The 25301-nt window shown below is 39.4% G+C and overlaps 2 protein-coding genes across 5 annotated transcripts; one reads left to right on the top strand and one right to left on the bottom strand.

The window, feature by feature from the left end:
• Positions 1-1172: 1172 nt before the first annotated feature.
• Positions 1173-10352, bottom strand: pigh (phosphatidylinositol glycan anchor biosynthesis, class H). Of its 4 annotated transcripts, none has more exons than XM_034313425.2 (6): positions 10210-10306; positions 9873-10082; positions 3440-3649; positions 2374-2457; positions 1465-1562; positions 1173-1359 (listed from the first exon to the last, which is right to left on the bottom strand). In XM_034313425.2, exons 1-5 carry the CDS (start codon positions 10303-10305, stop codon positions 1488-1490), a joined length of 675 nt encoding a protein of 224 aa, XP_034169316.2. In that variant the 5' UTR covers position 10306; the 3' UTR covers positions 1173-1359; positions 1465-1487. The 4 variants fall into 4 exon arrangements, with proteins under 4 accessions (XP_034169316.2, XP_034169315.2, XP_026803895.1 ...); XM_034313424.2 differs by having other exon boundaries at positions 1173-1356; positions 10210-10305; XM_026948094.3 differs by having other exon boundaries at positions 1173-1562; positions 10214-10352.
• Positions 10353-10710: 358 nt separating this feature from the next.
• On the top strand, positions 10711-24854 carry zfyve1 (zinc finger, FYVE domain containing 1). The gene is made up of 12 exons (XM_034313660.2): positions 10711-10988; positions 12551-13237; positions 13398-13902; positions 14759-14973; positions 15767-15873; positions 17046-17154; positions 17247-17344; positions 17433-17550; positions 18296-18466; positions 19679-19859; positions 20594-20710; positions 22487-24854. The coding sequence occupies exons 2-12, from the start codon at positions 12761-12763 to the stop codon at positions 22717-22719; spliced, it is 2331 nt and encodes a 776-aa protein (XP_034169551.1). The 5' UTR covers positions 10711-10988; positions 12551-12760; the 3' UTR covers positions 22720-24854.
• Positions 24855-25301: the final 447 nt, after the last annotated feature.

Raw genomic sequence — 25301 nt, 5'->3', positions numbered from 1 at the left:
TTCTGAAGAAGAAACCAAGAAGAACGTTACAGTATAGAAAATATAATATTCCTCTATAATGCAGTTTAGAATAATAAAAAAAACATCAGTCAGTAATGTTTTCTGACTAGAATCTTGTTATAACATGTAGCCTAAATATTATGGCATTTGTTCATTTAATTAGCAAAATGTTTGCACACTTGCCGACATGATCTAGAATTTATTTAAATAATCTTTAAGCAGGAAAAAGGAAACAGGCTGAAACTCTCGAGCGGTTTTTGCTGTGAGCAGTCGAGTTAAGAATCAGGAAAACAGCCCTCTCTTGCCCTAAAGCAAAAAAATATTGACTTTTCACAAAGCTGGAGAAAAAGACAGAAAGAGAGCAGAGTGTTTAAGGACACTGTTTACCCAAAAAAAAAAAAAAACATCTACGAAAAAAAAGAAACATGAAGACATGACCAAAGCATAGAAAAAAAATTACCAGAAAAATACAGAGATATCCAAACTAAACATCAGGAAACCTAATAAAATGTCATTTTGATTATTCTGCTATCAAGTTATATCTTAAAATAAAATAAAACACATTAAATGTCAAGTGAGGGTGCACAAACTTTTGCTCTCAAGTATAAATACAGCTTGAAATAGTGGACGATTAATAATTATTGCTTAATTAATCACGGATGATGTGCTGCTGTATACGAAGTTGATTATTTTCCTATAACAGCATGTCCCAAAGTGTTTTATTCCTCTTTTACCACAGCAACATGCCAATGATCACAACTTTTTTATTTATTAAAGAACAACATTTTTATCAGTTTATAGTTACATTTAATGTTGTGGAACGTCCAGAAAGTAAGTTAGTTCCTGTTTTCGCTTACGTTATAGCAGCTATAAACAGTCGTTCCCTCACCAGCCTCTCTTTTACGTAAAAGTTACAGCTTGACCTCTGACTCTTACACAACACTTCACCGTATCAATGGGTTTTTTTTTATCCGTTTACGTGATGCAAAAGTCCCTGTGAATGAGCTGTTGCTATAGAAACGATGACGTATTAGAACGAGTGTATTGATATAAACCTGTGATTTGTAGCTGCACTACTGTCAGAGCTGCTGTTATAGAAAATTAATCAACACCTTCCTGACCAATCAGAATCCCGAGACTTCTACAGAGCGGTGGTGTAAAAAAGATTGATGTACACGATATCACAAGACTTTTATTGAGAAATATCTAAACTTAGATCTTTAATCCACATCACACCACGTGGTGAGAATACCTTTAAATACAGCACAATGGAGTAGAAACACTGATTTAGACTGAAGTTTCACGGTTCATCTGGAGACTCTGAAAGGGTTTTTCAAAGCCTTTTGTCAAAGGGTTCTGCTGAAGAGACACAAAAAAAAGGCTCTAAAAATATTCAGGAAATTAGAGAGTAATCGCAGAGATATTCGGAGCATGTGGCAGGACCAGACGCGCTGACATTTATACCTTCAGCTCCTCCGTCAGCGTCGTCATCGTGTCTGTCCAATTATCTCCTGACAGCTCCTGTACACCTGCACCAGGCAGTTCAGCCTCGGCTTTGAGCTCTGAGAGGAGAATGCAAATGATTAACGTTTAAAGCTTTTCATCGGGTGCTGAAGTTAAATATAACTAATCCCTGAACAATCACATCTACGGCAACAGAGAGCGCCAGCAGTGTAGTGACTACATGATTAAAAAATACTTTTCTGAAACATTTAAGACTCAGTATCACGACTTTATCATATAATTTAACAGCTTATCCACAGTAATGCCTTCTTTGTCGCTGTTATTTACGTTCGTTTTATGTTTTTTTCTTCTGTAAGATTCTTACAAACAGCTTTCTAATCTCTAGACACGCTCACTACATAGGGTATGACGTAACAGTGCTATATACTGTGTATTGTGTATGTATTACATCTTCAACACTATTCTGTTGCATTTTAACACCAAGTTTATACTCAATCTTCGCTGAGATTAAAGTATTGGTGCCCGACTCCCATGCTTCATTTCCACAAGCTGTCAAATTTGCTTAATTTTATCTGCCACGTTTCTCCGAATACACGTATACTTAAGACATACGACCAACTGACCAGATGAAGTTTATGCGTCTTGCTCAGATGAAGTTTATTTGTCTTGCTCAAAGACACAACTGTGGCAGTTTGAAACGTTTTGAATGCACAACCTTCTGATCAGAAGCTCAAAGGCTCAACTAACAAAAAACTTCTGTTCTCTATAGTTTGCGAATTTGGAGTAATATTTAATTCATGATGTCTATCATGAGGCAACTAGAAATGGACAAAGAAACCGTACTGCACAGTCCAGTGACATTAGTGGAACTGCAAATGGACCTGCTGACTGAGTGAAATAAATACAAACCTGGAAAAGCGGGACAACACTGCTGACTCCATCAGGCTCTGCAGGATCCTTCAGCAAAATGCACAGGTAGTAGATGATCGTTTGCTGAAAAAAAAACCACATCTGTTAATACAGTTTAACTGATCATCTTTCTCCAATCAGATCCTTCCACGTTTTATACTGCGAATGGATGTAAGGTTAACCGAAAACACACAGATCCTGCCGCCGTGTGGTGCAACACAAACGTGTTCGGAGATCGCACATTCAAATCCCGACGATGCCACAGTTATCTGTGGCTGTGATCTTTTAGGGTGGGAGGGGCATACTCTCTGTCTCCCCTGTCAATCACAGTGATACTAGCCAATCGTGGTCATCTATGAGCTCATGTATGCAGAAGAGGGCAGACTGCGCTTTCCTCTGAGTGTATTAGGGTTCCTGTGATGCAGTAGTTCGAAAAGATGTGGTGGTTGGCTTCACGTGTCTCGGAGGAAGCACTGAGCGTGATAGCCTTCACGCTCCCCGTGTGTTAGCTGTCGCATCGCACAGGAGAGCTGACTGGTGGGCGGGAATTGGCAGGAGACTAAATTGCGGAGGAAAACCAAACTCATACACAGATCACACATGCATTCTGACAGAGCTGCATTCTGGGTACCAAGAACGCATTTCCAGTGGAGAATGCAGTACCGGTACCCGGGTCGAGTTCCTGGATCAGCTTCCAATCGCATAACAGTAGCTGTAGAAGTCGCTGTGACTTGTGGAGTAGTGATGAGCAAGATTAATCAAATACTAAAGATGAATCAAAATTCACAGATCGATTTTAACAAAATTAAAAAAAAAAGACGTATAATTTATATAACTGTGTGATAAGATCGTGACGTTGCCCCAGAGCTGCAGGAAAGGGAGACTCGAAATGAGAAACTTTATCAGACAGTCACTGAAATGCTATTTATAGCTCCGCCCCCGTGCCCCGGTTCAGTTCTTTTGGCACGATTCACTTGGCAAGGAAATTAATGAGAATATGTGAGAGGACAGACTTGAGCTCAATGATGATATGATTGTTACATCTCTAATAACAACGTTTTCTCACCATGTGGATGGCCTCGTTAATGACGATGTCTTTTATCCTGCTCATCTCGATGAAGGTGGTGCTCTCCCGGCCCGAGGCGTAAGCGGAGGACAGCTGGACGCCGAGCGAGCCGACGATGAGCAGCGTCTCGTGGTCCACCTTTACGAAGTGAACATGCAGCAGCATTCCTGATAAAGTCACGAAGATGGCGGCGGACAGAACCGCCGTGTTCTACAACAGACAAGGCCAACATTCACACCAGAGCGCCGTTAGATTCTGGATGAAACAACGTGTCGATTCATTTTCCATAACAGCAACTCAGACGAATCACAGGTTTATATTAATGCACTCGTTCTAACACAATACTGACAATTTCTGACTTTGGGTGAACGCTGGCGTGTTATTTTTCTCGTGATCTTTTTTTTTTCCTGTCTTGCGCTGGCCTACCGTGAGCTTTCTGCACCCTGGTTACCCCTAGTCTGTTGCATACAGACCCGTGGGTGTTCCTGTGGTGTTTAGGCTAACGTGTTTCTCAGTATGGTTGTGTAGACGAAGGCAGAAAGATGCGTTGTTTATGGTTAATCATTTTTATCGCAATGGTTTATCGCTACTCATCCGCGGAGCTTTATCGTTGGAATATCTTCATCGCGCCTGTCTGCTGGAGTTTAGAAAACCTGTGTCGACTTAGGAATTGCTCGTCGCCGACGCTACGTACATCGCGGCTCTAAACGCAAACATTGTTCTGCCATTCTCTCTGAGACATCGATTGATGATCAAATACTGGCCATCTGGTCTCCTTTTCGCAGCTTTCGCTCTAGATCAAGTGCTGGGAACGGAGGAGCTAACTTCAATAACCTTAGATCTTTGGAATATCTACCAACAAATAATACCGTGACAGATCCTGTGTGTACTATGGACCGCCATGTTAAATATCTTCTAATAAATGCTAGGTCCTTGTCCAGTAAATCATTTATCTTGAATGACTTTTTCACCACTCGTGCTCTGGACTTTTTATTTGTTACAGAGACCTGGCTCAGCCCTGGTGACTCTATGGCCCTGAAGGAACTCACTCCTTCAGACTGCAGGTCGTGGAAACAATTTTCAAGAACTGCTTCGACTGTAGACTTTTGCGTACTGATGAATTTTCAAGCTTTGAGGTGCAGCTTTTCAAGGTTGATTTCTCTACTTCCTTGCTATGTGCACTGATCTACAGACCACCTAAATTTAATAAGGACTTCATCCAGGAATTTTCTGACTTTTCGTCATCTGTGGTGTCACGCACTAATAGACTTCTGGTTATGGGCGATTTTAACATACATGTTTGTTGCCAGATAAAAAAAACCCTGGTAAAAGAGTTTTTATGCCTCATTGACTCTTTTAATCTTGTTCAATCGGTCTCTGGACGTACACATCAGAAGGGTCAGACTCTTGATTTGGTGCTATCATTTGGTTTTTCTGTGGCAAACCTTGAAAAACGTGATGTTGCTATTTCCGATCATTGTCCAGTTGTTTTTGAATCTGTGCTGTCATGTCAATTGTTCAAATCCTATCACCCACCATGCTACTCTAAACGTATTAATTCCTCCACTGCCAGGTTTACATATCTCCCCAATTGCCAAATGCTGTGGAAGTTTTATCCATTTGTGCCAACCCTGATGATCTGGTTGATCTTTTTAACAGTACTTGCATAACTACCTTGGACTCAGTTGCTCCCTTTAGGTTACAAAGATCCGAAGTGATGCATAAAGCTCAGCCCTGGCTAGACGAATCCATTCGTGCTCTCAGACAGGAGTGTAGGCGCGCTGAGCGTAAATAGAAGAAAGATAAACTGCAGATATCTTATGAAACTCTTAGGGAGTGTCTTAGGCAGTATCAGAGCTCTGTTAAGGAAGCACAGTTTAGAAATATGTCAGATTTAATTGCACAAAATGCACAAAGGCCGAAGGTACTTTTTTTTAAAGTAAAATTAATGCTTTTTTAAGCCAGACCCCTAGTGGCCCTTTAGAGAGTTCCACCGCCTGATGTGATCAATTCTTGAATCATTTCATCCAGAAGGTTGAGGACATCAGATCTAACATACCATCTCATAGTTCTGTTCTGTTGGAGACGCTGCGTTATGAGAGCTATTTATCTCAGTTTCATCTTGTCTCACCTTCACAACTTTTTGACATTGTTTCAAATATGAAGTCTACAAACTGTCCTGCAGATGTTCTACCTTCAGATATTTTTAAAAATATATTATTAATAGCTCCCTAGAAAATGGAATTGTACCAGCCACTTTTAAACTTTTAAACAACTGTTGAAGAGGCGCAATCTTGATCAACATGATCTGAATAATTCCAGGCCGATCTCCAAGCTATCTTTTATTTCAAAAGTCTCGGAAAAGGTTGTTTCTTCTCAGATCTCTCTCTACTTGAATACTTTCAACATCTTTGATACATTTCAGTCTGGTTTTAGAGAACTCCACAGTACTGAATCTGCTTTGCTAAAGGTCACCAACGATATTTTACTCTCTCTTGACTCTGGCTCCTGCTGTCTTTTCATCCTGCTTGATCTAAGTGCAGCTTTCGACAAAGTGGACCATGAGATCCTTTTGAAAAGACTGAATCATGTCGTTGGGTTTCAGGGATCTGTGTTGAAGTGGTGTGCCTCTTATCTTAAGGGGAGAACCTTTGCAGTTAATATAAGGAATTGTTCCTCACCACATGCACAAATATCTTATGGTGTTCCCCAGGGTTCCATTTTGGGACCTCTTCTATTTGCTCTCTATATCCTCCCCTTGGGCAACATCATCCAGAAGCATAACTTATCATTGTTATGCTGACGACACACAACTTTATTTTCCTGTTAGTACAAGTGAAAGCTGTTCGGTGCAAAATCTACTTGATTGTCTCGGTGACATTAAATGCTGGATGGACACGGATTTTTTTGCAGCTGAACAGTGATAAAACTGAAATAATTATCTTTGGTCCACCAGTCTCATCGGCTGGTATTGTTAATCAGCTAGGTACGCTGTCTTCCAGTGTGCGTGATTAAGTCAAAAACCTTGGTGTTATTCTAGATCCTTCATTGTGTTTTGATAAGCAGGTTAATGCTGTTGTCAAGAGCAGCTTCTTTCAGTTGAGGTCAACTGCTAAAATCAAGCAGATGCTATCTAAGCAGGATCTGGAACCTGTTATTCACGCATTTATAACATCAAGGTTGGACTACTGTAATTCTCTTTATTTGAGGTTGCCTAAGACTGCTCTAGATCACCTGCAAATGGTGCAAAATGCAGCGGCCAGACTTTTGACTGGCACTAGGACGCGTGAGCACATTACTCCTGTGCTTTCCTCAAGCTTTGCATGGGCTTGCTCCACCATACATATGTGATCTCCTTAGTCTGTACACTGCCCCAAGATCTCTTCGATCATCAAGTCATAGTCCTCCTCTTTTGCTATGTTCAACTCCTCCTTGAAGACTCACTTTTATTCTCTATCTTTTAATTCAGTCTGAGCCTTGAAAATGTCCATTTGTCTCTCGGGATTTTGTATTGTTAAATGTTTTTGTGTATAGATTTGTTTTATACAACTTGTAAAGCACTTTGGTTTCAACTTTAGTTGTTTTTAAATGTGCTTTATAAATGAATAAACTAAACTAAACTAACATGGTATCGTTTCTATAGCAACAGCTCATTCACAGGGATGCGTACAGCTGGACGTTTCACAGAAACGGATTAAAATACGAGCGTAATCGTTGATACGGTGAAGTTTTCTTCTTTTAAGGACACTTTCTTTTAACGCTTATGGAAGGAGTCTCCAGTGTCAGTGCTTTGTAACAGTCAGAGGTAAAGCTGTAAGTTTAAAATCTTCAGAAAAGAGCAGTTTCTCAGTAACATGAACAGAAGATGACAAAAAGAAAAAATGAAAAAAAGTGAGGCTGGTGAAGGAACGGACACGATCACATTCTTTTCTCCTTAAATAAACTATTTTTACGTTTATACTTTTTACGTAAATAAAGCTCTGTGATGTATTGTAGATGTAACACTAATTTTCTTGTTTTATAAAAAACAGTTTTCTTTTATTTCTTCATTTTGTCCAAACTTCCAATCTCTGACAGGTATATTACAGAATTAATAAATTTTATCCTTTTTTTTTTTTTTTAAACAGATAAGATGGAGTTGTTTGGTGGTAGCAGAAAAGCACAACATCCAGACATGTTTTTTTTATTAAATGTTAATTAATATTTAGTCATGATGAAGCATGATCACATGCTGTGAGTGTTATATACAAATGCTGAATACGAAAACAACTTGAAAGGTTCTATGTTCTACGGCATTTCCATACGTTTAAATCATTGCACGAAAAATATGTATTGTGACTAGAGATGGCACCGATCCCGATAACGGTCCGATCCCAGGAAAAATGGTGGATCAGATACCAGAGAGAAAAAAAATTAAATCCTGCCACAAATGGAAAAGACTGGAATTGGATTCGGAAAATATTTTTGGATCTAGAAATGTTTATATATAATGAGATTGTATTTTTTTATTTTTTTTGGTTAGGATTGAGTTTACTATGTTTATACATCTTTATATTTGTCATGTAATTGAAAGAGTTTATCTGAATAAACAAAGCTACAAGTCATAGTTTTAACTTTGTATTTTTTCTTAAGGGAAGTGCGTCCAAAAAATATTTTTAAAAAAATAATAATAATTTTTAAGCTTAGTAGTTTTTACAGAAAGAAATATTTGATGGGTATCAGCATTGGCTGATATTCAAGGATTCAGAAAAGAAGAAATGTTGCTCTGCCTTCACTACAAATCTCTTTAGATAATAAACTTTTATTTAATTTCATAACACACACGCTTGTGGTATGGCTTCATCGTAACATCCTTTGTAATTTTACTCAGAAAACATATGGGTCTGTTCCAAATCTTTCATTAATTTTCATGTCCTCATGATTCCTTGATCCTGCATCCTTTAGCCTGCGACCCAGGAATCCATCGAACCCAACGTTAATTCTTTAAAATGTGCTTAGAGGAGGTTTCTTGATCGAGGATACACACACGGAAGTCTTTATCGTAGCATGTGACGCATCTCTGAGAGGTTTATTAAACCTGTGCAGCTCTTACACACTTGATAAATCACAGGTTATGTAGCTCGTGTTCAGTGTCCGCGCTTATGGAGAGTCCATTTAAAGTTGTTTTTAGGAAAATATAAGATGTAAATAATCTCTAAATCCCTTCAGAGCAATTTAACATTTAATTTAACATCAATCATTATTCGGATTTCTGTTGCTTTGTATACTATTTGCCTTTCTTACACGAATTTCGCTAAAAATCCTAAATTATTTACTATTTGTTTTTGTGTGTTTTTAACTAGAACTATCTTTAACTGAAGAACTTTTTAAACCACAGAAATCAGATGCATCATGAAAGCAACAGCACTCTAATGTGTAAATTTTATACGTGTCAAAAGTATTGCTATATTTTAAAAGTTTTAAAATTTGCTATATTTATAAAGATATATCATAAAGTTTAAATATTTAGACCCGAACTTTCACAATTTTTCTTTATAACCACATTTCAGGTTTAATAAGTTATCCATTTTTTTACTCATGGTACTCCTATACATTATACTTTATGTTCACATGTTTACTTTTTAATATACAGTACTGTGCAAAAGTCTTGGCACCCCCCTTTTTTAATACAAACTTTGTTATAGATGTTTATTTTCTGACTTCTACATTATTGATTCAGTACAAAAACATTTTAGATTCCAAACATTAGTTTTCCAGAACAAAATGAAACGTTACAGAAAAATGTTTGTATGTCAGTAAAGAAAGCAGCAGATTCCATAAGAGACACTTTTCAGATAAAAACATAATGAAGGCTGCTGGGTTTCGCTGCAGAAATAAGAAGCGAGTCGACAGTCAAAGTCTCCAGAAGAACAGTGGCTGCTTCTGCAAGATGCTCAGTAACACTTACAGCTCATTTCCTTATAAAACTGCACACACTGCACCTGAGATACTGCTTTATTTTATTTAAAGCGAAGGATCGTCACATTAAATATTGACTTTGTTTCATTTGTTACTGTTTACTGCTCTTTATGGTATTTATTTTAAATGTAGAAACATTTAATTTCATTATTTTTGAAGGCATCCTTGCTCTACATCATTTCTTTGCACTGACTTCTGCACAGTGCTGTAAGTGATATTTAGGGAGGAAAGAGGAAAAAGTCTAGATTTGCAGCATCTAAAGAATCTGCATATGTTTTTCATTAATTTCAGGATGAAAGTCTGTAATTAATGTAGTGGGAGTATTTCCACCACATTCCCTCAGTATGATGAAGTCAAAACAGTGGCACTATATGAAGGTCAGTCTTACACCAAGCGAACAGAAGAGACCTGCAGATAAAACATGATTACAGTTCTCACAGCTCCTGCACACCTGGGTGTGGAACCATCCCCTCACCTGTGTCAGGTAGAAGCCTGCATAAGCGAGCAGCCACACGCCGCAGGTCAGCACCATCACCCTGACCAGAGACAGCTTACAGGAGCTGATGGTGAACTCTCTGCACAAAGGAGAATAATTCTGGCAGGATAGTTTAATCGGCTTCCCTCTGATGTCCGTGAACTCTTCCTTCTCAGCCATGTTGGATACAAAACCTGGCCAAAACGCGACCTAGAAACACACCAATTATTAGTATTGTTTTTATTATATTTTTAAAAAATATTATTATTTGTAATAAATGACTCTTTGTCCGATTTAACACGATTAACCACCCAGAGTAAGTTTTAAAAATAATTACATGCCTTGCAGAAAGAAAGCGGTGCGCACCAATAAACGATGGCTGCGTGACCTTCACAAGTGCGCGTTGCATTCTGGGAAATTGAGTTGTACGCATTCTCAAAATGTCGCTCCTCCGAAAGATCTGGTTAAAACCATGAACTAACATTTTACATATTTATTTAAAACAATATGACAACATTTCATATTAAACTTAAAATAGTTGACACGGAACGTTTTCTAATTTTAAACCGATAAACAGACTCGCATGGGAACTACATATCCCGACAAACCTTGCGAGGCGCCACCTTCGACCTTTTAACAAAAACAACTCGATCAGCTGATGTGACTAGGCAACACTCGTACCTCCCACCCGTATTCATTAAACCCCGCCTTCTCAGCAGTGATTGGCTGTTATTTATAGCTCCGCCAATAAAAGCTGGTCACACCGAGCCGAGGATAACATATTAGCCAATCATATTAGGGAGTAGGGAACACGCTTAGCCAATCAAAGCGTAAGGGGCGGGACTTGTCGAATATGGTTGGGGGAAAAATATACCGCTGGCAACAACACTCTACCGGGGAGGGGATATGTTTTCTTAACAGTCTGTTTGCAAACATAGACAAGTTTTAACGTAGTCGACGTCTTCCTGTGAATCAGTGGTATAATTTATGGCGATTACTGCCATTTCGAGGCTTGTTTTGTAGAAGACAGGGATGATACCGTACCGGGAAAAGACTTGTTTTGGTGTTTTGCTAGGTCAAGAAGGCTGACCAGTGTACAGTAGTAATATTATCTGGGTAACGTAGACTTAACTTTAAATAATTTTATAGCACAATTCGGCACGGGAATATATTAATATGTGACTTGTAATATAAGTAAATCAGACAGTTGTGTAAAGCTAATGAACATTAGTAGCTAATATTCTACTTCTTTTCCGATACGAATGCTAATGTTGCTAGCTTAATGAACAAAAGCTGAAGACGTCAACAGCGCTCGCGACAAACGCTTGTCAGGCTGTTTTTAAGATGCTTAACACTTTTTTAAAAAATATTTAAATTATTAACTGGTGAATAATAATTGCTAAAAGTCGCCTTTAAGCGTCCTCGGTGTGTTGAGGTATTTACTGAGCGCCTGTGAACTGGTCTCCTTTAGATCATTACATTTTAATTTTTCAAATTTATTTTACAATTTTCCTGACGAATACCAATAAATTAATTTGACATTAAAACAAGAACTATGCCTAAAATGTATATACAGTAGATACTGAAATACTTTTCACACCTCCACCCTAAATATCCACCTTATTGTTTTGTTACCGTACAAACAGACTTTATTATATATTGTGTCTGACTTCCGGTCGGTCACTTCCGGTTAATTTAACTTGCTTTTTTTTTTTTTTTTTTAAGAAAAAAAAATATATATAGTTTTTCCTCAGGACTAGTGTTTTAGTTAATATTTAGTAAAGTTGATTTACTACTAAATATAGATTTGTGTTGGAAACGATTTCTATAAAACTGGTACAAACCGGAACTAACTGGTTAGCTAGCTAGCTTTGAGTTGTCAAGATTGTCACAGTTGGCAAAAAAAAAAAAAAAAAAAAAGCTTTTAAAAGTATTATACTGAATAAATATACCTTGATACAGACAAACCCAACACTGGTTTATTTATTTAAGTTATTATAAACTGAATAAATATATAGAAATAATTTGAAGATTTGTTGGGAGGATCTGGCAACTGGTTTCCATGACAACTCATTGAGACAAGGATTAGTGAAATAAGCCTACATTATCAAATTATCCACTGATGAATAAGCTAGATAAGATAAGCTAAGCATCGCCTGTTTATTCTGTATTACTGCACGTGATCACTGTAGCTACTGCTAGCTAAGGATCGTTGTGAACGTTCAACACTTTCTACGTCACTAATTCTGCATCCAGCTTCATCCCTTTCACCTGGAACCAGTTTCTCCATCTTGGAAAAAGCGCTACCGATCTTTATTCTAGTTTCACCACGTTTCTTGTCATTACGACTTTTAGAATAGTTGCGTTCTCGATTGGTTTAAGCTAAAGTGGCTAACAAGTCAAACAGAAGTCTTGCACAAAAAAAAAATTTAAATAAATAAAACAAAGTTACGACCTGTACTCAGGACCGCATTTTAAAATATAGTGGATGCTTCTTTTCTTTTTTTGCATCTTTTCTTTAAATCGCAACAATTAATTTGACATTATAGTCAGAGTCAGGGCTGTAACGAACATTTCATATCATAAATACTGAAATATTTTAAACAGACTAACTGCTCAATTTCAACTTTTTTTGGCAGTAATTCTTGATCTTTTTTTGATTTGTTTTTTTTTTGTAGTCGTAGGTCACTTCTCTGGAATACTCTGACGTATCCTGATCAATAAAAAAATCAATGATGAATTGATTTGGAAGCTTTGAGGTGACCGGTTAATGCACTGGAACAGTTTTCCTTCTCCTGGACAAACAGGGCTTCCTTCGGGTCACAGCCCTTACCGTAGGATTCATCCCCCTCTCCCCGTCCTGCATCTTTTACTAGTTTAGCGGCAGAATGAGTGGGGCTGGAGATAAGGGCGTAAACGGGGTTCTGGTTTGTCAGGAGAGTTACGCGTGCGGTGGATCGGATGAAGCCGCCTACGAGTGCGACGAATGCGGCAGCTTGCAGTGCACACGCTGCGAGCTGGAGCTCCATCGCCAGGAGCGCATGCGTAATCACGATCGGGTTCGGATCGCGCCGGGCCACGTGCCATTCTGCGACCAGTGCAAAGGACACGCAAGCAGTCCGACTAACGGATCCCGGCACAGGGCCGTGGTGCGCTGTCAGGGCTGCAAGATCAATTTATGCCTGGACTGTCAGAAGCGCACGCACAGCGGCGTGAGCAAGAGGAAACACCCGCTCTTTGCTTATCCACCATGCAAAGCTCCGGAAAATAAGCCCGATGCCGGCGATGCAGAGGTAGATGAAGGGAAAGCTCTGCTGGAAAAAGTTCACAGCTTCCTCCTGGTGGATGAGAAAGAGGACATGCAGGTACGAGACTGGAGGCGTTTATCCGTTTTAAAGTCAGATCTTTGCTTTGAGATTAACAGTGTTTAATTCCTGAAGTTGTAGAGCACAAGAAATGAAACATGTCTTATTTTTATTTTTATTTTTTTTCCCCTGTGGCTGTTGATGTTTAATTTCTAAACAGGTGAAAGACGCAGACGAGTTCGTCAGCAGGCTGGGTTGCGCCCCGGACGAGCTCCTGAAGGTGGTGTCCATCTTCGGTAACACGGGCGAGGGCAAATCCCACACCCTCAACCACACGTTCTTCAGAGGCCGGGAAGTGTTCAAGACGTCTCCCACGCAGGAGTCCTGCACGGTGGGCGTGTGGGCGGCGATGGACCCGCTCCATAAAGTAGTGGTCGTGGACACCGAGGGGCTCCTGGGAGCCGGAACGAACCAGGGCCAGCGGATTCGTCTCCTGCTGAAGGTCCTGGCCGTGTCCGATCTGGTGATTTACCGCACACACGCCGACCGGCTGCACGACGACCTGTTCAAGTTCCTGGGCGACGCCTCGGATGCGTATTTAAAGCACTTCACCAAGGAGCTGAAAGCCACCACGGCCCGGTGTGGTCTGGACGTGCCACTTTCCACTCTGGGCCCGGCTGTCATCATCTTTCACGAGACCGTCCACACCAAATTACTGGGCTCAGGTCCGAAAAATAAAATAGACGCCACTTCCTGTTATTAAAACAAACCAGCGACACTACCATGCCTTTTTAAATCATCAAAAATAATCTATGTAGAATATTGTAAGATAAAAAAAATAGTTGATTTTTTTTTTTTATATATATTTAAGTTTCCTATACCATCTCTACACCTTTACCCTCTTTTAAAACAAACTATGATCTTTGAATCTACATGAATATGCAAATCAGACCTGCCCTTATGTCCTCCTCCCATCCCCAGTAACCTACAGTCACTAACTGGGCCTAGCTGGCTAACTAGCTCACATTTGTCAGTTTTGTCAGTTCTCCAAGTCTTATGGCTAAATAAAAATTATCCGTGTCATATTTCATATTTTAAACTCTCGATGTCTCTTGCAATAACTGCAGAAATATCCTGTCTTTTATTTAAAGCCTCCATTAATTCTTGACTAATTCAGATACTTTTTCACAGAATATTTAACTTGCTAAGAAAGTGAAACAGTCGTTATGATGTAATTAGTAAAATATAATTTCTATCACATTCCAGCCCCTTTGTATAGTTATTATTATTATTATTATTATTATTATTAAATGTACAATTAGTTCTTTATTATTTTGTATAATAAAAAGAGTTATTAGCATTAAATATTTAAGAATAAAAATCATTAAAAATCATTTATTATTATTATTGTTATATAGTATAAATTAGTTTAGTAAAAAATTATACTTCATCATAGATAATTTAATTTATTAGAAAATTAAAGCAGTATTTAATATACATATTAAACATATTATACATAAATAGGTGCAATGTAAGCCTCAATTAAAAAAATAATAATAATAATTTTATTTTTTCCTGCAGATAAGCCGTCGGAATCGGCAGAACGTCTTCTCCAGGAGCGTTTCCGTAAGCTTGGCCTGTTCCCCGAGGCGTTCAGCTCCATCCAGTACAGAGGCACTCGAACCTACAACCCTCCGACTGACTTCAGCGGCCTGCTGCGCAGCGTGGAGCTCCAGCTGGACAACACCACCACGCGCTCGCCACGAACGGCCAGCGTCATCTACAAAGCCCTAAACGTGAGTTTCTAACAACGGATAGCGGTTTCTGAACATCTGGGCCAGAATCAGTACGTCTTCATGAACCTGACCAGGAACATCAGCACAACCTTCAACACACATGCAGCAGTATACAGCATGTAGTGAACATCCTTCACTTACTGAAACTGCATTACATTTCTAAAAATACTAAATAATATATATATACTTTATTACATAGATTATTAATGATAGTTAATAATCATTAACTTGTTAGAGAATATAATTCTATTTCATAGAATAAAAATAAAAATGCTTCTACAATTAAAAACAAGAAGGTACTATCGATCTAATAAGAAAATAATTTATTATTATAACATTTATTATATAGTAATTTATTATTAATAACAAATTTATGTTAGAGAATAAAACTTCCATTTAATTATTGTTTATATTATAGAATAAAATTAGCATTTTTTGTTACTATTATCTATTTACAGTATAACACAGTAGCTCAAAATGAATTTGTAAAACTTTTAATTACAAGAGATTTCTTAGTAATTAATTTGTGAAGTGATTAGTAGTAATAAAATAGTAGTAATAATTATTTAGCATTTTACAATAAAAAAAAAAAAATTATATTATTCCTAATGTTAACTATTATATAATAATTATACAACAACAACAATATTATTATTATTATTATTAAGATGCAACATTAGAACAATAATTCCAGCTGCTCCTAAGTCTAAAATGAAGTCTTGGCCATAAGGTGTTAGACTCAGCTGTGTGTGTGTGTGTGTGTGTTTGTGTGTGTGTGTGTGTGTTGTCTCAGGCCCTGAGTGAGCGGTTTAGTGGTGAGATCCCTGATGAGCACCTGTCCAGTAACTCCTTCTTCCCTGACGAGTATTTTACCTGCTCCAGCATCTGCCTGAGCTGTGGGTGAGTGTTGAATCAGCGGCACTGCTCTCCACTTCTGTACCTCTAGACTAAACCCGCCCTGGACTTCTGTACCTCTAGACTAAACCCCACCCTGGACTTCTGTACCTCTAGACTAAACCCCACCCTGGACTTCTGTACCTCTAGACTAAACCCCACCCTGGACTTCTGTACCTCTAGACTAAACCCCACCCTGGACTTCTGTACCTCTAGACTAAACCCGCCCTGGACTTCTGTACCTCTAGACTAAACCCGCCCTGGACTTCTGTACCTCTAGACTAAACCCGCCCTGGACTTCTGTACCTCTAGACTAAACCCCACCCTGGACTTCTGTACCTCTAGACTAAACCCCACCCTGGACTTCTGTACCTCTAGACTAAAACTAAACCCCACCCTGGACTTCTGTACCTCTAGACTAAACCCCTCCCTGGACTTCTGTACCTCTAGACTAAACCCCACCCTGGACTTCTGTACCTCTAGACTAAACCCCTCCCTGGACTTCTGTACCTCTAGACTAAACCCCTCCCTGGACTTCTGTACCTCTAAACTAAACCCACTCTGGACTTCTGTACCTCTAGACTAAACCCCACCCTGGACTTCTGTACCTCTAGACTAAACCCCACCCTGGACTTCTGTACCTCTAAACTAAACCCCGCCCTGGACTTCTGTACCTCTAGACTAAACCCCACCCTGGACTTCTGTACCTCTAAACTAAACCCCACCCTGGACTTCTGTACCTCTAGACTAAACCCCACCCTGGACTTCTGTACCTCTAGACTAAACCCGCCCTGGACTTCTGTACCTCTAAACTAAACCCCACCCTGGACTTCTGTACCTCTAGACTAAAACTAAACCCCACCCTGGACTTCTGTACCTCTAGACTAAAACTAAACCCCTCCCTGGACTTCTGTACCTCTAAACTAAAACTAAACCCCGCCCTGGACTTCTGTACCTCTAAACTAAACCCCACCCTGGACTTCTGTACCCCTAAATTAAAACTAAACCCCTCCCTGGACTTCTGTACCTCTAAACTAAAACTAAACCCCGTCCTGGACTTCTGTACCTCTAAACTAAACCACTGGACTTCTGTCCCTTGGACTTCTGTCCCTCTAAACTAAACCCCACCCTGGACCTCTTTACCTCTAGATTAATCTCTGCTGTGGTTTGGTTTTCAGCTCCGGCTGCAAGAACAGTATGAACCACCTGCGGGAGGGCGTGAGCCATGAGGCCAAGCACCGCTGCCGCTACTCCGCCCACTACGACAACCGCATCTACACCTGCAAGGTACGTCCTGCTCCACCTGCTCTCAGTGTGCACTCTCAGCTCAGGGGTTCAGGGTCTGGAGCTGATGTCTGGTGTGTTTGGTTCACCTGTAGGCATGCTATGAGAGCGGTAAGGAGGTGATCGTGGTTCCTAAGACCACAGCGTCCTCAGACTCGCCCTGGTTTGGTCTGGCCATTTATGCCTGGTCTGGGTGAGTCCCGATGTGCAACAGTGTGACACTGAGGAGCTCGGATGATTGCGTCAGGCCTGGAGGGTGAATTTTATTTATGTTTTCGCAGGTATGTGATCGAGTGTCCAAACTGTTCAGTGATCTACAGAAGCAGGCAGTACTGGTACGGGAACCAGGACCCTGTCGACACCGTGGTCCGTACTGAGATACACCACGTTTGGCCGGGGGTGAGAAATCTTTTCTATGGGAACGTTTCATCTTGCAGAGTGAAAACAAAAGATAAAAATAAACAGACAAAATAGACAAATAATAGAAATACAACAAATTATAGTAACAGAAAAAAGAAAATAATATTGCTACTATTAATAAGAATATTTCATAAAAAATATCATTAATTAATACAGAAAATAAAATTATATAAAAGGTTGTGTACTGTAAAAAAAAAAACAATAATAAGATAAAAAAAAAAACCCTATGTTTTTAGCTTTACTGCTTGTAGCTGGTTAAAACAGCTTAAGTTTTGGGTTTTTTTTTTTTGGTCTTTAAACCAGCCATTTTACAGAGCACAGACAGCAAAGGTTGCAAATTTAACCTAATAATTTCAGTTTGGCCCAAAAAATAGGTGATACTACAAATACTGCTGATTTTCTCCTGACTCTATTCTATTTCACAGCAAAATGCATCATATAGAGTGCTTCTTTTTATAGATCAACGGATTGCATTCATTGCAAATTTGCTATATTGTGACGATTCAGTGATTTTGGTGGTTATCAGTATTTTATTGGTATTCTGTTAGTCTCTTAAACTGAATTACTGTATTAGACTGAATTCATTTTCAGCTCTGCTTGTACTCTATTACAGCTTTTTAAAGAATTTTGGAAATTTTCTATACTACACTGTACGTTTCAACACACACACACACACACACACACACACACACCACTCTCACTGTTTACTTTCCTCTTTCCGAAGTCAAACGGATTCTCGAAGGACAACAACAACGCTGCACAGAGGCTGCTGGACGGAGTGAACTACATGGCTCAGTCAGTGTCAGAGCTGAGCGTCAAGCCCGCCAAAGCCGTCACTTCATGGCTCACTGACCAGATCGCCCCTGCTTACTGGAAACCCAACTCGCTTATCCTCGTAAGTGTTCAGATCAGGGCTTTCCACACTCTCTGTTTCTTTTTTTTTCTTTTTCTTTTTAATAAATAAAAGAGCTCTAATTAGGATTGTAGTTCTCTGATCCAGAACTGGACAACTATGGGTCGGTAATATGACAAAAATATCATAATACACAATATAAAGGTTTCTGTAAAAATGTTAACACTTCACAAGCACAAAATTTTACATCAAATCAGCTGCTTCTAGTCAGTTTGTAATTTAATTTATTTAAATAAAAGTATTGGGATGTCAAGGCCATTTCTTTTCTTTTGCTATACACTGAAGACATTTGGGGTTGCGATCAACAGATGAATATGAGACTATAGATCAGAATTTCAGCTTTCATTTCCGGATATTTACACCTAGAGGTGTTAAACAACTTAGAACAGGGCACCTTTTGTTTGACCTCACCCATTTTTTTAGTGATCAAAAATATTGGAACATGTGACAGGTGTGTCTTGTGGCCCAGGTGTGCTCTGTTAGTTTGATCGTTTAAATAATTAATAGCTCTGAATGTCTACTCTTGGTTAGATCCCTGGGTTTCACCTGTTAAGACTGCATTTGTTGATAAAAAAAGGATAAACCAACATGAAGACCAGAGAGCTGTCTATGGAAGAAAACAAAGCCATTTTGAAGCTGAGAAAAGAGGGAAAATAGATCCGAGCCATTGCACAAGCATTGGGCGTAATGAAAAAGAAAAAAACACTGGTGTACTAACAACCAGACATCGGCCAAGGAAGTTGATGATGGAAATATTGAGAGCTGTCGTCTCATATTCATTTTGGTCTCAAACCCAGATGTCTTTAGTGTATAGCAAAAACAAACGAATAGCATACCGTGGCATAATTTATGACATTATCAATAATATATCATCAAATCGCCAGGCGTAGTGCTAACAAACCTCATCCAGCTAATTAATTAGAGAAAACCACAAACCAGCACAGAGGGAAATAAAAGGGGAATAAAAATCTTCAGACTCACTGGAACTTTGTGAATAAGATTAAAGATCCCTGGGCTAGACATTGTAATATACACTGTGTCTTTTAGCGACTGGCTAATTCAGGTTAAGGTCATGTGTGGAGGTGGATTATACGTTGGTGGCGAGACCCTTTACACATTTCTGTGTGATTATATGAACTAGAATCTAGAAAGACAGAAACTTACACCTATTCGCTTTTTGCCGAAATGTTGCAGAACTGCTCCAAGTGTGGTGAGCCCTTCAGCGATAGCGATACAAAGCACCACTGCCGCTCGTGCGGAGAAGGCTTCTGTGACGGCTGCTCGTCTAAAACCAGACCCGTACCGGAGAGAGGATGGGGACTGACACCGGTCAGGGTGTGTGACGCCTGCTTCCAAAACCGAGGAATCCCAGAGGGTGAGAAAACAGACACACACACAACACGGACTCTTCGGATTAGGTTTCATGCGATATGTTGGCGATATGTAACAAATAAAACCCTCTGTGTCATGCTGTTATAGGAAAACAATCAACGACAGGGTGGGGTGATGAAGCGGAGTTACTGTTACCACCCTGAAGATGATTAGTTTCCTTTAACAGCACATCCTGATGTGTTTTATTCCTCTTATACTGCAGCATTTTGCCACTGTGTTTAATTTATTAAAGAAGGACTCTTTTTTTTTATCCATTTGTAGTTACATTTAATGTTGTGGAATGTCCGTGAAAAAAGTTACTGTTGCTATAGAAGAGTTAACGAATTAGAACGAGCGCATTCATATAAACCTATGATTTGTGGCTGCACTACTGTCAGAGCTGCTGTTATAGAAAATTAATCAACACCTTCTGACCAATCAGAATCCAGAATTCAACAGCGCTGTGGTGCAATATAATTTCTATCTATGTAAAGTTGTATTATAACACTTTTCTGAGAGTATCATTGTCAGTTTATATATCAGCTGATTCGTTTTCATTTTGTGTTAAACGTTTATTTTTGTAGACGTTAAATCAAAATCTTTTACCAAACCTAAATATTGCGATACATATCGTTTCGTTTCATGATTGGAAATTGATGCCAACTCGATTGTTAAATGTTTTATAAGATTTTTTTTTCGGTAAATTCTTAATTCTTCCTGCCTCTAAACGTTTTTCAGAGCTGTTGGACGCTGCTTTGGAGGAGGAGGAGAGCGGGACGCTGATCGCCAGGAAAGTGGGAGAGGCCGTACAGAACACTTTAGGAGCCGTGGTCACTGCCATAGACATCCCTCTAGGTTTGTGTTACACTTTCTACACTTAAATACCCCATCGATAAGACTACAGCACAATAAAAGACAGCGGTTCACAATAGAACAGTAAATCAGGATGAGGAATGCAAGTGGCTAAATTGAGACATTTTCCAGGTACTTGACTTGTATCATTGATTTTAGATTTTCTTCATGCTGCTTAAAATGATCATTTTCATAACACAGGAACGCGGCAAACTGAACGGAGCCACCAAATAGCACAGCTCCGTGCATGTTACTCTAATTCGTGGCCATTACTGAACAAAAAAAATTTTTAAAAATCAACCAAAATACGTTTTGACGTCCAGTGAACCATTGCTTGGGTTGTTTATTACGCTGGCATGAGTAGAGCTCAGGAGAAGTTCAGCCCAGTGGTTTACCACTTACACTTTACTTTACCACTTACACTTTCAACAGAAGATCTGGACTCTCGTGTCCACATTTAACCAAGTGGCTAATTTCAGGTTTTATACAGGATTTCATTACAAAACGTTCAGTTTCCCCAGTTGAGTGCAAAAGTTTTTATTCTCCTTAATTAACGGGGCTAAATATATATATATTTTAAAAAAGTTCCTTTATTTTACAGTGTATCTATAAAACAGAATTCAGTTTTCATTTAATCTGTGGTTTTCTGATTGTTCTAACATACAACATAAATATTATAGCAACTCAGTCTCAGCTTATTAGCAAGCTCAAAAGTTTGCGCACCCTCAGACACGCTCTAGTGCAAGACCGTCCAAAGTGCGGCATGTTACCTGGCCCGCGACTTCTCTCTTAGAATATATAATAGGTGTATAACACGTCAACACATAGCAATTCTTCCTTTCACCTGATGGTGGCAGAAGACTGTGTTAACACAGTTAGTTATAATGCAAGAGCCTGTGATTTCTCTGACTACAGCTGCAAATTAATTAGTCTTAGGCACATGCAAAGAAATGCTGTAGAGCAAAGATGCCTCCAAAAATAATGAAATTCAGTGTTTACACATTTAAAAAAAAATCCTATAAAGAGCAGTAAACAGTAATAAATGAAACAAAGTCAATATTTAATGTGACGATCCTTCGCTTTTTTAAAAAAATAAAACAGTATCTGAGGTGCAGTGTGTGCAGTTTTATAAGGAAATGAGCTGGAAGTGTTACTGAGCATCTTGCAGAAGCAGCCACAGTTCTTCTGGAGACTTTGACTGTCGACTCGCTTCTTATTTCTGCAGCGAAACCCAGCAGCCTTCATTATGTTTTTATCTGAAAAGTGTCTCTTATGGAATCTGCTGCTTTCTTTACTGACATACAAACATTTTTCTGTAACGTTTCATTTTGTGCTGGAAAACGTATGATTGGAATCTTAAATGTTTTTGTACTGAATCAATAATGTAGAATCATAAAATAAACATCTATAACAAAGTTTGTACTAAAGAAAGACTTAAGACTTTTGCACAGTACTATATATATACACACACACACACACAGTATATATGTTCGGCCCTTGGGTATTGTGATGAGGTCTAATGTGGCTCCCTTTTAGAAAAGTGTTCTAGTGTGTCTTATTAAGGTATCTAATAATTTGAAACAGTCATTATGTGTTTGTGTTCAAACAGGTTGAAACAATCCTATTTGGAAATGTCCATCACATTATTTTATTTTTTTAATCTCAACACTTTTTGAAGATTTTTGTTTCTTGAGATGACATGAAACTGAATTCATGCTAAGTAAGGGCGTGCAAACTTTTGCACTCAGCTGTATGTTCTGACTTTGTCTCCACCATTAGGCTTGGTTAAAGACGCAGCGCGGCCGGCGTACTGGGTTCCTGACCAGGACATTCGCTGCTGCTATCAGTGCCAACGGGAGTTTAACGCCCGTCTCTCCATCCATCACTGCCGGGCCTGTGGACAGGGTGTGTGTGACGGCTGCTCCCCTGACCGGCGCGCCGTACCGTCTCGCGGCTGGGACCATCCCGTACGAGTGTGTGTCACGTGCAACCAGAAACCCGGAGACCTTTAGCAGGACCGGATATCAGACACCATGTCAGCGTGGAAAGGTTCGAGCCGTGTCACGAGAGAAGCTGTGGGCGGAGCCATGATTTTGCACGTCGACGCTCGTCACCACCTCTCTGGTGAAGCAAAGACTCAAGTATCATGTTTAATTTGCCGCTTATATTTTTCCACAGGAGGAAAACTCAACGTTATTTTGACAATCCATTGCTTATCGTGCGATTATAATCCACAATGCAGCCGTCACTCCGAGTCATCACTCCGAGTCATCTCTGGATGAAGGATGAAGTATGAAGCATTTTCCAGCAAATCTGCATCAAATTCCCTGGTTACAGTGTGCATGAATCCAGGGAATCTCTGTACTGTAACCATCGACAAGATGCTTGCAGGACGCTAGCAGGCTTTAGTTACACCGGTTAGTTTATGTTGCTCGTTCTGCCTTTTAACGTCTTCCCCCAAAGAGAAATCGTTTTGTATTCAAAAACTCGTCATGTAGTGTTGTAGGGAAATTTCGTTTCAACTAAAATGATTTCCCACTTACTGAGGAGCTCGTTTTATAATATTTATAAAGTTTAATATGCACGTTTTCCTCTAACACACAACCACTACCTTCTCCCCGCAGAGGAAATTCATGCGGTGCAGTGAATAGACTACATCACTTTCAATAGCGACTTGTGGAACACGTGCCAAAATGAAAAGCAAAACCTTCAGTGCAAAAAAAACCTGTGTGGCTTTGCGTTTTAATTTATAAAGCCACAGTGAGATGGCATCAACTTCCCTGTATGTAACAGAGTGAAATCATAAACACATCATTGCATGCTTTACTTATTCGTGTTCCTGGCCCTTTCAAGACTTTTCCAGGTTTCGTCCAGATTTCTTAGGTATAACAGAAGGTTAGAGGTTTTTAGAATAAGAGACGAGAGATAACAGAAATAGTCCAAACACTAATATTCACTATTAAGTCACTAAAATAATGTTTTTCAAAGCCGTTACAAAAAAAGTGATAATTTTCCAGATTTTCACAAGAACCCTACAATATAGGATTTGTAATTGAACTCTTGTAATTGAACTCTCATTAAATGTAAAAATTCTGATTAAAAATTCTAGCATTTTATCCTTCAAACATTTGCGGGTGTTGTCTTTCAGCGACGAGCCCAAACAGCGTAAAAACAAATGTAATAAAGTTTTTATTTTTTGGCACGTTTTCTGCACGTCACTCCTAAACTACTAAAGTGATGTGTGCGTTTCTGTCATCGGATCTTTTACAGTAGCGTGAACTCCTCGTTATATTCCTCAGGACATCAACCTGCATACTGATTCGAAAAGCCGGTTTTACTCTGTGCGATTTCAGCAGGCTTTTAAGCTTATTTCTTGTTACGCTGGACAAGATTCCAGTAAGATCTTGTGTGTGTCAGATTGTACGATGAAGATTCTCTGACGATAGAGCTGACGTTAAAGAAAATCACTACATTATGCGTAGTTTATCAACGGTCATCCATCAGTATGACCCAGAGATCAACTCGTCCAGAAAACGGGCTCGCATAAACGTTCTTTTCAGAGTGAGTCTGAGGTAGTAGGGATATTTTTCTGTCCGTTAAAGTTTCTTTTCCGTTTCTCCCATCGCCAAATCCGTATTCGTAGCCGTTTCATGAGTTCGCCATCCTCCTATTGGTGGATTTTAGATGAGCGCTCACACTTTGAGATTTTAAATCAAAACTTTCTCACACTGCCACAACTTTGGCGTCGGCACTAAAGCGTCCCGTTACGCGCTCTAAGACCGCCGATCTCAACTCGCAACCAAAGACCGTGTGGTTTTTGTCTGCGACGGCAAAATCGAGCTGAAGTTCGTACGGCGTATATCCAGCTTTAGCTACACAGAAGACATGGCATGGCGTAAACTCATCTGCTTGACTATACATTATCATAATATTCACAGTAGCTGTTACTGACTAGCCCCTGGTACGGGTTAAAGCGTACGCCTGATGTAAAAAGGTCCTCGGGCAAAGAAACGACGCTCGTCTGTAACGGAGTTTGTTTTATTTAAAGTGTAATATTAGGATGACTGAATGTGACTGAGACTTGATCAATAACTGTCATGTTTTGTTCACCTTGTATGCTGAGTAAATTAAACATGAATACTTTTAATGGTGTGTGTGGCTCTGGCGTTTTGTGAACATACAGTACGTGTAAGAGTAAAAAGTGCGTTTAGAGGTGAGATAGTGTGACTGAACGGGGAGAGCACTAGCGGCGTGATTGAGAAACCCCTGGTAAAATGCACCAGCGTTCATGTACAGTAGGTGGAGCTGTAGAGCTGAACCAGTGAATCCTAGTTTATTTAAAAAATGTTATTCTAAACCACATGGCAGTTAGTAATCGTACAAAGTTTGTTTTGTTGAGAATGTTTGGAAATATGGATGCACCGCCTTATTTGGTCAACATTTTTTTTTTAAAAAAAGCTTTTTTACTGTCTGCACCAGGAGACACCTTTTAAGTGTAGATTAAATTCCAGATTTATTTCATGAAACTACTCGAAGAGGCTACGCTTCACGGACTCCACTGTGGAGAACCACACCACAAGTTTTCCTTTCTCTA

Source organism: Pangasianodon hypophthalmus, chromosome 19 (genome assembly GCF_027358585.1).
Source record: "Pangasianodon hypophthalmus isolate fPanHyp1 chromosome 19, fPanHyp1.pri, whole genome shotgun sequence".
NCBI lineage: Eukaryota > Metazoa > Chordata > Actinopteri > Siluriformes > Pangasiidae > Pangasianodon > Pangasianodon hypophthalmus.
This window is presented reverse-complemented; position numbering and strand designations above follow the sequence as displayed.

Bases quoted from the DNA above. Each gene is read 5' to 3' on its own strand.
- pigh (XM_034313426.2), bottom strand. From the start codon at position 10,305: ATGCGTACAACTCAATTTCCCAGAATGCAACGCGCACTTGTGAAGGTC. The intron at 2,458-3,439 runs GTGAGAAAACGT...TTTTTTTTTCAG, and splicing joins TTAACGAGGCCATCCACATG to CAAACGATCATCTACTACCT. The intron at 1,563-2,373 runs GTTTGTATTTAT...TTCTCCTCTCAG, and splicing joins GTGTTGTCCCGCTTTTCCAG to AGCTCAAAGCCGAGGCTGAA.
- zfyve1 (XM_034313660.2), top strand. From the start codon at position 12,761: ATGAGTGGGGCTGGAGATAAGGGCGTAAACGGGGTTCTGGTTTGTCAG. The intron at 13,903-14,758 runs GTCCGAAAAATA...TTTTTCCTGCAG, and splicing joins CACCAAATTACTGGGCTCAG to ATAAGCCGTCGGAATCGGCA. The intron at 17,551-18,295 runs GTGAGAAATCTT...CTCTTTCCGAAG, and splicing joins TACACCACGTTTGGCCGGGG to TCAAACGGATTCTCGAAGGA.